The 13,020-nt window shown below is 40.2% G+C and overlaps 1 protein-coding gene across 10 annotated transcripts in view; it reads right to left on the minus strand.

Annotated features, from left to right (window-relative positions):
• The window catches only part of LOC140483773 (ERC protein 2), an 830,166-nt gene that overhangs the window by 511,735 nt on the left and 305,411 nt on the right, over nucleotides 1–13,020 (minus strand). For all 10 annotated transcript variants that reach the window (XM_072582317.1, XM_072582315.1, XM_072582316.1 and 7 more), the window contains one exon: nucleotides 8,817–8,984. In XM_072582317.1, coding sequence (XP_072438418.1) covers nucleotides 8,817–8,984 — 168 coding nt within the window. The remainder of the gene's footprint in view (nucleotides 1–8,816; nucleotides 8,985–13,020) is intronic.

Genomic DNA, 13,020 nt, shown 5'->3' on the forward strand with positions numbered 1-13,020 from the left:
TCACCTGATCAGCTCTCTTAAGGGGGCAGCACCTCAACTACATACCTAACAGAGGGGTTAGTGTTGGCAACTGGACTCTGATTAGTAGAAGTGGTGCCAGGGAGAACTAACTAAATAACTCTGCCAGGCTTTGTTAACATTTTAAACCAGGTAGTTTGACTCAAATTAGTCAGGCATTACCCTGAGAAATTAATCAGTGAATGGCTGTCACTTGAGTTGAAAGAGGTGGAGCGCATCTGCATATATGTTTACTATCTGTAAAGAATAAGGCATCATATAATAAATTATGTAGATTTTTAATACATTAAAGTGCACCAATTGATAAACCCAAATTACTTTTCAGTGTATTGCCTCTCATAGAATTATCTAACAAATATGATCCTACTGAATAATCACATTTAATGTTGGATGCTGTGTTGAGTGTTTTACAAGTAAAGGCTGGTTGGGTACAATCAGTACCTTGTTTATTGCAAAAAAATCCAAAGGGACCCAGTTACAATCAGCCAGACTTTGGGACATACAGCCTGCATAACAGGCATCACACCAGTACCGAAAGTCAACACATTTTTCTGTGTGTTGTATGTCATGCAAAGCATCTCAATGGCTTGAAGACAGCATCCTGTTAGTGATTAATGCCATTCATGTTGCTATTGGCAATGTGGCAGCACGAAACAGCTACTTTTACCTGTTACTTAAACTTATTTTTTATTCATTTAAAGAATGTGGGGATTGCTCGTGAGCCAGGTAATTATTGCCCATGCCTTGATGTCATTGACTAACTGGAAGTGAATTGCCTTCTTGAACCACTGCAGTTCATTTGATGTAATTACACCCACAAACCATTAGGGAAGGAGTTCCAGGATTTTGGTCTATTGATTCTGAAGGAATGGCAATCAGGGCAGCATTGGCTTGAAGGAGAACTTGGTGATGTTTCCATGGATCTGCACCCCTTGTCATAGAATCATAAAATCCCTACAGTGTGGAAATAGGCCATTCAGCCCAACAAGTCCACACTGACCCTCTGAAGAGCATTCCACCCAGACTCTTCCCCCCCCACTCCCTGCTATCCCTGTAACCCCACATTTTCCATGGCTAATCTACCTAACCTATACATCCTGATCACTACCAACAATTTAACATGGTCAATCCACCTAACCTGCACATGTTTGGACAGTGGGAGGAAACTGAAGCACCTGGAGGAAACCCACACAGACTTTGGGGAGAATGTGCAAACTCCATACAGTTGCCCAAGGCTGAAATCGAACCCAGGTCTATAGAGCTGTGAGGCAGCAGTGCTAACCACTGGATGTCTCAAGTACATTTGATAAGGCTGGGGCAGGGGGAAAATGTAGTTTACTTGGACTTTGAAAATATTTTTGATAATGTCCACATAAGATCATAAGATATTGGAGCAGAATTAGGCCATTCGGTCCAGTGAATCTGCTCTACCATTCAATCATGGCTGATCCATTTCTCAACCCAATCCTCCTGCATTGATCCGTAACCCTGGATCTCCTTATTAATCAAGAACCTATCTCGGTCTTAAATGCACACAAAAACTTGGCCTCTGCGGTCTTCTGTGACAATGAGTTCCACAGATTAGCCACCCGCTGGCTGAAGAAATTCCTCCTAATCTCAGTTCTAAAGGGTTGGTCCTTCACTCTGGGGCTGTGCCCTTGGGTCCTAAGCTCTCCTACTAATTGAGACATCTTCTCCATGTCCACTCTATCCAGGCCCTTCAAATTTCAATCAGATCCCCCTCAATCTTCCAAACTCATTGAGTACAAACCCAGAGTCTTCAACCACTCTTCAGAATGACAAACCCTTAATCCCTAGGATTATTTTCATAAACCCCCTCTGCAGCCCCTCCAATGCCAGCACATCTTTCCTTCGATATGGAACCCAAAACTACTCTCAATAATTCAAAGAAAGTCTGACCAGAGCCTTTTAAACCCCCAGCAGTACATCTCTGCTCTCGTATTCTAGCCCTCTTAAAATGAATGCCAACATTGCATTTGTGTTCCTAATTGCCAACTGAATCTGCATGATAACTTTAAGGGAATCCTGAACTAGGACTCCCAAATCCTTTTGTACTTCAGGTTTCAGAAACCTTTCCCAGTTTAGAAAATAGCCCACGCCTCTATTCTTCCTAATAATGTGCATAACCTCACGATTTCCCATATTGCATTCCACAGAATCATAGAATTTTACAGTTCAGGAGGCCATTCAACCCATCATGTTTGTACTGGTTCCCAGAAGAGCTATGCAGCTAGTTCCACACTCTAGCCCTCTTGCCATAGCCTTCTAACTTCATCACTTCTTGTCTGCCACTTCTTTGCCCATTCTCCTAGCCTGTCCAACTTCTTCTGCAGCCTTCTTGCTTCCTCAACACTATCTGTCCTTCAAACTATCTTTGTGTCAACTGCAATCTAAGTGGCTCTAATGTTCTATCCCAGCATTTATACTCCACACCTGGCTTGCCAGTTCCAAGTACCTTCCCTCACCTTGCCTGCACAACTGTCTAATCACTTGAGTGTATCAACATTTTCTCATTTTAGGTTCTTATCCTTCAAAGAATATGTAGCCTCCTTATTCCTTTGAATAAAATGCATTGCTTCACTATTTTGAATACTAATTGTCATTTATGCAATCAATCTGCAAGCCTGCAGAAACTTTCATTTATTTGGTGCTGTGTTCTATACTGACCGTTCTTGCCCTATTGGTAGAATTCTACAAATTTCAAACCCATACTGCAAATTTCCGTGTGCATATGTTTAACAGCAGTGGTCACAGCATTACCAATGACACCCCAATGGAAGGTCACGAGACCTGGTAGCAAAGTGGAATCAGAGTTGAAAGTGCTTGACAAAGGCTCTCCTGCTCTATTTACAGTGTTACCCTGCACCAGACAGTGAATAAATGGCCAGCAGGTGGGGTCACTGATCCTCAGCTTCCAGTGAGGTGCTTATCCTCACCTGGCACGGAAGAAAGTGCTGGCACCCTGTGTGATCAGTCATCAGCCTCAAACCCAGATTTAAATTCGAGCATACGAGAATTCAGCAGCCTGCAATCAATACCCAACAGTCAGAAGAGGGGAGAATCAGGTAAGTGATTCAGCAAACCAAGCTAATGTTCTTCAAACCCTAATCCCACCATTGCTTCAAATCCCACCATTGCAGCTGGAGAAACTCAAGTTCACTGAATAAATCTGGAATTTAAAGCTTGTCTCAGCCATAGTGCCTATGAAATCACTATCAATGTCAAAAATAAATATGGCATCTGTATCTGGTCTTGTGAATCTAGACCAATAGCAATGTGCACTCTTAACTGCCCTCTGAAGTAACCAACCACCACACAGTTCAAAGGCAATTAGGGAGTTGAACAAATGCTAGACTTTCCAGAGCCATCCACATCCAATTAAATATTTTTTTATTTAAAAGTCATTGAGCCCCATCATCCAGAAATTGTCCTCAAACCTCTCAACAAAGTTGCAGTTGAAACCTGCTTATCAGCATGACAGGAGCCAGAGTGTGGGTAGCCCATGGATCCCTGTACTCTCTCCTGCAAGCCCCTCAAGCAAATCTTCTTCCCAACAAACTGAAGGCGACCACCTTTATCAAGAGAATGCAGCAGGGATAGGGACTTAAATCAAGTGGAATATTAATGCTAAACTATTAGTCCAAACACCTAGGGAATGTTCTCAGGACCAGGTTTGAATTCTGCCATAGCAGATGATTATTTGAATTTAATAAAAGTCTGGAATCAAGAATGATGACGACCATGAAACAATATTTGGAAAAAGAACATCTGGTTGTCTGATGTCCTTTAGGAAAGGAAAGTGCCATCCTTATCTGGTCTGGCCTATATGTGGCTCTATACCCACAGCAATGTGGTTGACTCTCAACTGCCCTCTGACCAATTAAGGGGGGTCAGCAATGTCATATCAATGAACTAATAAAGAAAAACATAGGTGCAACTCCTGGCCCAGAAGAATTTTGCAATATAATGACAAAAAACCTTGGGGATGGAGAATCTCTAGCTTGTCTTAAGACATGATCCTTTGTTGAAAATGCTGCTTTTCATTTTTGGAGACTTGGAGGTGAGAAATAGATGATGAAGATAATATATCACAGATCACTGTTATTAAAGGAGTCACTGACTTCTGGCAGCCTCAGTTAATTTAGCACTGAACACTGATCCACACCTAAATTGGCACCTACAGTAATTAAGCAATCAAAATTCCAAGAAACCTCCTGAAATTCGTGTGGAGTGAGCACATCACTTTGTCTAACAGATGGTGATTGTCTGCTGAGCAACATTGTTACTTTCCAAACCCAACCTGTACAGAAACAGCAGTGTAAAACAAGGTCACAATTACTACAATTCAATGAGAGATTTACTGCTCTAGCTTTCCTATAAATCAAAAAACTCATACAAATTTCTGTTCCTTAACTTGTACAAAAAAAGCCCACATGATTCTGCATCCTGCAGAGACGAGAGTGCATGGATCCAGGCACAGTGATGCTGATCGTGGCTGTTGCTTTCTGTCTCCATCTGGCATCTGGGTGGGTATATGATTAGGAAAGGTTTTTAGGGATATGGGCCAAATGCTAGTAAATGGGATTAGATCAGTTAGAATATTTAGTCGACATGGACGAGTTGGACTAAAGGATCTGTTTCCATAGTGTACAACTATATGACTCTAGACCCTCAGGCACCAATTACTGGCACTCTGAGCTATGGAAGATCAGACCTATGCTGAGCACCAAGATGATGATAAACCCCTGCTGCCATCCATCAGGCAGCTGATGCTGGAGTTCAGTCTAAACTGTGTGAAGATCTGGCAGAGTTTTCAGAGGGCGTATCTGCCCCAGTTCAGGAAATGGAAGTGTCCATCCATCTGCAATCACCTATAAGCAAGCTTGCGTGGCCTTTTCAATCGAGTAACTATGATTTTCATGAAAAGCCAGAACCAGCTGGCTAGACATTGGCTGCTGGAGAGGAGTACAGATCTACATATCATTACTTTGTCTCAAAGTGGAAGGAAGTACCTAATCGTTGAATTGCACGAGACCATTATATGTGCGCTTAGCATTTGCACATTATAGAAACAACAGATTCATGTGGACAAGTGTCTGAGTTTACAGCAGAGTAAGATCAGCGAGTTGAGTGTGCTTGGAGTATGGATGTGTATTTGATTGGATATTTAAAATGCTCCAAGTCAGCTGAAGTGCACAAGTATATATATTCATCTTCTCTTTCTTCTCTATCTTGACACCCGCCAACAATCTCCTCAGATCTGCGAGGATGCTTTGGTGCCTCATTGCTTTTTCATCTTGCACCTTGGCTGAAGTTGCGTCACACTCAAAATGTTTTCAGCAGTCAGGTCTCCCCTCTCAGCAGTACCAGGTTGTGTAAAGCACAGGAGACCACTACTATCCAGGAGACCTTTGCTGGGACACACTGAGGAGCACCACCCGACCTGTCCAGGCACTGAACTCTCAACCCGCGGAGATCAATGGTTAACAAATTCATCATCGTCAGTGCATGAGGGCTGGTGAAAAATTGTAGTAGCTGGGGTGGCAGGGAATGTAGGATTTGTGGTTTGTCCCGAAGTTACAAACAAAAACACGCAGAATCCACTCGCAGTGATTGCTGATGTGTTGGAGAGACAGGAGACGGAATTCCCTTCCAGATTGGTCCATGAAAGGCTTGACAGCCATTGCAGGCTGTAACTGAGGCCTAGGACCTTGCAGTCCAGTAATAGCACTGAAACGTTTGGTACTCTTGAGCAAACTATCCATGAGCTCAGAAATTAATGCAGTTGTTTGGAGATGTGGACATTTCCGGCACTCTGACATTTGGAGGTAGCATGTTCTTTGCTTTCAGATCTGGCCACAGGGAGCCATTGATTGCACTGATTGATTATGATCCCTTGCTACAGCATTCTGTCCCTATCCCATCGGCAGGTTGCCCCTGAAAGCAACGAGGAGTTTGCTGTTGCCTCAATCCATGTGCCCATCTCACTCTTGCCATCAGGTTCTCTCTGCAGGAGGAACCTCTTTTGAAATGAGATATACCCATGTCACATGGGCACCACTAGAAACCGAAATGTTGTTTCTCCTGCTCCTGAGATGCTGCCGGACCTGCTGGGTTTTCCCAGCAACACACTCTCGATTCATTTCTGAGAGTCCTCCACCAGTAACATGATCTCACAGATGCTTCAAACCCAAATCAACAGCTACCTCATTTTCTTCAGAATAAAAACTGTACAGATGTCATCGCAGTGCATTGCTTATAAATGTGTGTCCCCATTTGATCAGTCAACTTTACAGCTTCGTCTGGAGACAAAGCAATTATTCAGGATCTGCATCATTTCAACATTAGCGTCAATGATTAATATTAGAATTAATAGGAGAGATAATGAAAAAGACGATGATCTGGAGAACTACAGAATGCAGCTGAAGATGCAGGAGGAGGAAGTGATGCATTTTGGAAGATCCAATTCAAGAACGAACTATTTTGTAAATGGAAAAGCCCTGGGGAAAATTTGTATACAGAGAGATCTGGGTGTTCAGGTCCATTGTTCCCTGAAGGTGACAACGCAGCTCAAGGCAACATATGGCATGACATCAGACGGGGTATTGAGTGCAAGAGTTAGCAGGTCATGTTACACTTGTGTAAGACTTTGGTTCTCCACATTTGGAATACTGCGCACAGTTTGAGTCGCCACATTACCAAAAGGATATGGATGCTTTGGAGAGGTTGCACAGGAGGTTCACCAAGATGCTGCCTGGTATGAAGGGTGCTAGCTAGGAGGACAGGTTGCACAGATTAGGCTTATTTTTGTTAAAAAGACTAAGGTTGTGGGGAGATCTGATTGAGGTCTACAAAATCATGAGAGGTATAGACAGGGTGGATAACAAGAAGCTTTTTTCCCCCCAGAGTGTGGGACTCAATTACTAGCGGTCACGAGTTCAAGCGCAGGCTTGGAGGGCCGAAGGGCCTATTCCTGTGCTGTAATTTTCTTTGTTCTTTGTTTTTCACTAAGCTGGAGTAAACAATGACAGGAAGCTTCAGAAAAGGGAAAATGTTACTCAAGAGGAAAACACTGATGAAAAAAGTGAGTGCAAATTAATGAAAAGGTGAAAAACTGTGGAAAGGCAAAAACTAGAAGGTGCATTAGGAAATTCAATGAAGCAATTATGAAGTTATTTTTATGGCAAACATCAAGCTGACAGGAATGCAACTTGTCTAAAAGGATTAGAGATTCAAAATGCTGCAGATGTTATGAGAAGAGAACATAAGAAGTGCCTTGATAAGCAGCATTATGTTTTAAAACTAGATGAAACAGACTGTTTTCTGAATTATTAATAAACTTTGGAAAAGGCAGAGAGTTAGCTAACAAAATTAGGATGACAAGTGAATGGCTGGAAAATGGATGCTAGCTGAATGGAATTTGATTTATAATTAATAGACTGTCCTGAGCTGATTGGTGAACTTATTAGCCCCGTATAAGGGGGATCACTGAGAAAGGCTTTCCTTAGACTCAAAATATTTTTCATTGAAATTAGATGCAAAGCAACAGTGAAGGGCTCAGGCCCAAAATGGCGATTGTCCTGCTCCTCGAATGCTGCCTGCTGTGCTCTTCCAGAGCCACACTCTTGACTGCAAAGTAATAGTGCCAAATATTGTGAAAATAATGATAGGAAAGGAGACCCAAGTCCAAGCAAAGAAATAAAACAAAAACGGATTAAAAAATTCAAAGAAAAATATAGGCCAACATTAAGCATCTCAAATGCTCAACTTAAAGATGCAAAAAAGCAATGGAAATTGTGTTGTAGAAATTATTTCGTTGCAGAAGCAAACTACTGCAGACGGTAGAAATCTGAAATTGGAACAGGAAGTTCGTAAATACTCATTAGGTCAGACAGCCAGAAGAATTAAAAAGATGGTGGGATTATCTTCTACATTCAATGAAACCTGCAACTTAAATAAAGTCAGTTGACACCCTGAAGAAGCCACAAAATGAAACTGGCTTCAGTTAATGGCAGAGAAGGATCAGAATTAATAGAAAATGTACGTTTCGCAATATGAAACGAGGTATCAGTAAAATCAGTGTTAACACAATAATAACTGACTTTACATCAATCCAATGCAAGTTGGAATACCTTACTAGAATTAGAGCAATAAAATCAGACCTGCAATTTTGGCATAAAATTTCTCTGGCCCATTGTGACAAGGACCACGATAAAGAATAACTTGCATCTTGATCTGGTTTACAATAGCAGTCAGAATAGCATCCATAAATTAGCAGCGGAGCAAACACAATGATTAAATGTTATCAGGTTTATGCATCAGCAAGCTTCAGGCCACATGGATGTATGATATTTATGACCACTTAATTCATCATGAGGGGCACATGAAAAATAAAGTAACCATGCCTTACAATACTGAGCACTTATTTTGGAAGGTCAATGTTTTAGTGGAGAGCATGAAATGCCATAGACTGAAGTAAAACTGACAAAGAGGATTTCTTCTTCACAGAACAGCCAGCATGTGATGATGATGATTTTTGGCTAGAATAAGAAAAAACTTCTTATGGAAATACTAAATTCTGCATCAATGAAACTTGATGGGCTGATGACTCTCATCTTAAACCTTTTGTACATTCTTGGTATTGGATCTCAGAAGTTTCTTTGATTGGCACTATAGTTTAGATACATAACAGACACACCAAAGAATAATGTTCTAACTGCAACTTTAACAGTGAATAGAAACCCATCACTTACTAAACTCTTAGGTTGAAGGCCTACCTTCTTTTGGAGGACATTGATCTTTCTCTCTTTCACTTCCAGCATATCTTTCATATCACGTATCTCTCCTGCTAGTGTTCCTTTTTCTTCTGTAAGATCTTGCAGCTGTTTTGTCTTTTTGTTAAGAAAGCTTTCTTTTTCCTCAAGTCGCAACCTCAAAGCATCAACCTGGGAAAGAAAACAGACATATATAATAGTCTAAAATATCCATGATCTTATCATGAAATTTATTACTATAGCAAAAGGAAGAAACTGTTTAGTTATTCTTGTAATAACTGTTGTAATGTTAAGTATATGATCCTGTGTTCATAGCATGAATACAGTTTCAATATCTCATATGGAATAACCACACTGCACCAAATTTCAGTTGTATAGGTTACACAGAAATAACTACAACTGCAGCAGACTGCTTGATCCAACTACTTGGTTTTCATGATTATCTTTCAGATGAGTACTCGTCTCAATTCCAGATACTTGCATAGACCCCATTCCGAATAATTTTCTCTCAATTTCTCTCAATTCACTTAACCTAATCTTAAACTAGTGACATGGCCCTGACATCACTCAGTTCTGCTTCCTCAAGAAGCATTTCTCATTTCAATACCAAAACTCTTACATTTAACATTATATCCAAGTCTCTATTCTGAGCTTTCACCCATCAGATACAAAGTGCTAGGGAACTCAGCAGTTCTGGCAGCAGCTGTGGAGACAAAAACAGTGAACACCGCGTCCAATGGCTATTCTCTGAACAACTGGATTAAAAATATTGTTTTTTTTTCTCTCCATAACTGTGCTAGTCCTGCTGAGCTTCTCTTGCACTATCTTACATCTCCGGCATTGACAGTATTTTGCTTTGAAAAGTTAAAACAATGGATCAAAGTATTTATTGACATGTCTTACTTTTAGTTCTGAGAGGTCTTCTTCTATAAAAAGGTGTTGCTGCAGAAATGATAACTATGAAATAATTACTGATTATTGTAAAAACCCATCTCATTCAGAAATGCCCATGAGGGAAATAAAATTGCCCTCCCAACCTGGTCTGGCCTATGTGTCATTCCAGACCAATAGCAATGTGGTTGATTCTCAAAAATGGCCATTAAGTTGTATCGATCACTAAAACCTCCAAAAAAAAAAATTGAAATTGGATGTAGCACCTAACACCAATACAGACTCAGTCCAGTTGACCCTACAAACTCTTTCTTGCCAACATCTGAGGGTCATTGCCAATAGTAGGAGAGCTGTCACTCAGACAGGTTCAGCAACAGCCTCACAGTCATGCTGTCAGAATCACACCTCAGTGCCAGGAATTGCCTGGCACTGAGGTGTGATTGTTACATGCCATTTGTCAATGAGGTAAAAACAATGACTGCAGATGCTGGAAACCAGATTCTGGATTAGTGGTGCTGGAAGACATGCCATTTGTCAACCTAAGCCTGGACACTGTCCAGGCTCTTGTGGTATTCGGATTCAGACTGCTTCAACCTCTGCAGTTTCATGAATGGTGCCAAACACGATGCAGTAATCAGTGAACATTCACAGTTAAGAGCTTATGACAGAAGCAAGGTAATTGATGAAGCAGCTGAAGATTGATGGGCCAGCATAATCTTCCAAAGAACCCGAAGAGTGGTGTCCTGGAGCTGAGATGACTGACCACCAACAATCACAGTCACCTTCTTTGAGGTAATTGTAGTTTTAACCAGTAAATGCTAACTTAAAATCCTATTGTGTTACGGTAGCTACTTCCATGATTCTTACCCATCATACTTACCTGATCTATTTACATTTAGCCGCACATAATAGCACCCTTAATTTTGTATACAAACATAGAGCTTAAAATACTTTAGCTTCAGAAATTCCATTAATTCTCTACTTTTACACTTTTGTCATCTCAAATAATAAGTGTATATCAAAAGTTTCCAAGAATAATGCTACACCTACTCATCTCCTTGATCCATCAACAGATTTCCTTGTGTCCCTGAAACAATTAGTGGAGATGTTATACAATTATCATTCTTTTTCAATCTTTAACCACTAAAGTATCAACTTAGTTTGAAACACACTTTTTTTCATACATTGATTCTTTTTTGTTCTGCACTGTCTTTACATTTTGTTTAAAACCCACTCAAAGAGGAGAATTAGCACTACATTCGTGCTAATATAACAAGGACCTGAAGACTAGGTGGTCATTATGATCAGTACAACATCCTCCAATCTACAATAGCATCCCATTAATACAATTTATCATAAATTCAAACCTGATCAATTCTTCAACTGTCAACTCATGCCAATGTTTTGATTTACACTATGAAAAGTACTAAGCACTACAGTGGCACGATTACAGGCAACAAATGCAGTGTTTTACTACTTCCCGATTCACTTTGTCATGCCTCTGGATCATAATCCGAATCAACTATGGACAGATTGAGCTCTCAGTTCTGCCATGTTTTTCAGAGAAAAGTATAAAGCCAAAAGATGACTGAAGTGAATCCAGTGACTCTCTGGACTTCAGGAATGATATTCATGAAGGTGACAAAAAGTCCTCTGAAGGGAAAAAATGTACTCCAAATTGAACTGTCATCTCCTGTGAGTATCTCAGACTGTGACAAAAATGGTGGACAAAGGACAGTAGTTTAGGCAACAGACTTGTTTGCAATTTTCCTTTTCAGAAGTACACACAGATAGAGGTTAAAAGCAAGCTTGAAACCTGGTATGTTAGTGGACTAAGGTACTCTGTGTATTAGCCTGTATTCAAGTGCCAATGTCCCGTTAAAGTCACAGTCAAAGCATTTCTTATTCCTCATCTTGATGTGGAGGTGCCGGTGTTGGATTGGGTTGGACAAGGTCAGAAGTCAGCTGATACCAGATTATGGTCCAACAGGTTGGTTTAAAATCACAAGCTTTCGAAGCATTGTCCCTTCATCATTTTACCTGAAGAGGCAATACTCTGAAAGCTTGTGGTTTCAAATGAACCTGTTGGACCATAACCTAGTGTCATCTGACTTCTGACCCTATTCCAGATCTGTACATGTTACATTTTTATTCCTTCTCACTTTAAGTAATAAACTCGCTCTCTTTCACTAACTTAAGGCTGCAGGTTAAATTGGCTCCTTTTAAAAACTAAATTCCTTTGGGAGAAAGGAATCCACAAGAGAAGGGATCCTTCAATTAGATATTCAGAATTTATACACACCAGGGATCCAGATATTACACTGGAACCACTAACAAGAGATTTTTCACAAATAGGAGAGCTGGATTAAGAAGTCCATTTCCTTTGCCAGGCTGGCTACTAACTGAAAAACCCAATCAATTCCAAAGTAGAAGCTGCAAACAACATTCGTAAACCAATGCAAAGTGGCTACAGTAAACAAATAGTTAACACTAGACACGTGACCTTTAGAAACTGCCTTGTTAAAAAAAAAGTGTAAATATCTTTTTATTGCTCTATGTCCAGGCATCCACAACCCTTCAAACTCAAGTCCACAAAAAATATTATACATGAAGCTACCTTAAAAATTATTTCCCTAGTTATATTATTAAACTATATCTTGATCATCAGTCCAACAATGACATCTTTGGGGGGTGTGCTAATGCCATAAACCATAGTGTCATTGGCATAAGATTAACTGGAAGACCGTCACCAGTTGTAACCTGACTTTAAATTCCAAAGGCCTTAAGTGATACAATAGACTATCTATCAACTTGTACTACTCAAAAGAAGGTCAATATCCCTCAGCAAGTTTTCATAGATCATTATAAACAATCTTCACTGAGCTCCCTATGTAAGACATCCAAATGAAATACCTCAAATTTCGAATTGGATCTGAAAACATACATCTTAAATTTTGCCTCCTACCATGAAAAAAGGAATATTCTTTCCCAATAATCATGATACTGAAATTTCAATACATGTCATGCAAACCACATAGTTGCACAGCACATTTAGGATCCATCCAAATTGTAGCAATAGCTATTATTTATTGTGTCACATATCTTGGTTCCAAGCTACAACTGCATTTGGTTGATGTTCCCCTGCAAAGAAAGATATCAGACAGACAAGTTTGAAGAACTCACCTCAGGAAGAAACTTGACAGTGAACGGATGCTTTACTGACTCAAACAAAACTGAAGTATCATCCCAATTAAAATTTTTCAAGATAGTAATTCATTTAATAATTGCTGGATTGTCTGCTCTCGCTGCCTCTCTC

This window comes from Chiloscyllium punctatum, chromosome 12 (genome assembly GCF_047496795.1).
Source record: "Chiloscyllium punctatum isolate Juve2018m chromosome 12, sChiPun1.3, whole genome shotgun sequence".
Lineage (NCBI taxonomy): Eukaryota > Metazoa > Chordata > Chondrichthyes > Orectolobiformes > Hemiscylliidae > Chiloscyllium > Chiloscyllium punctatum.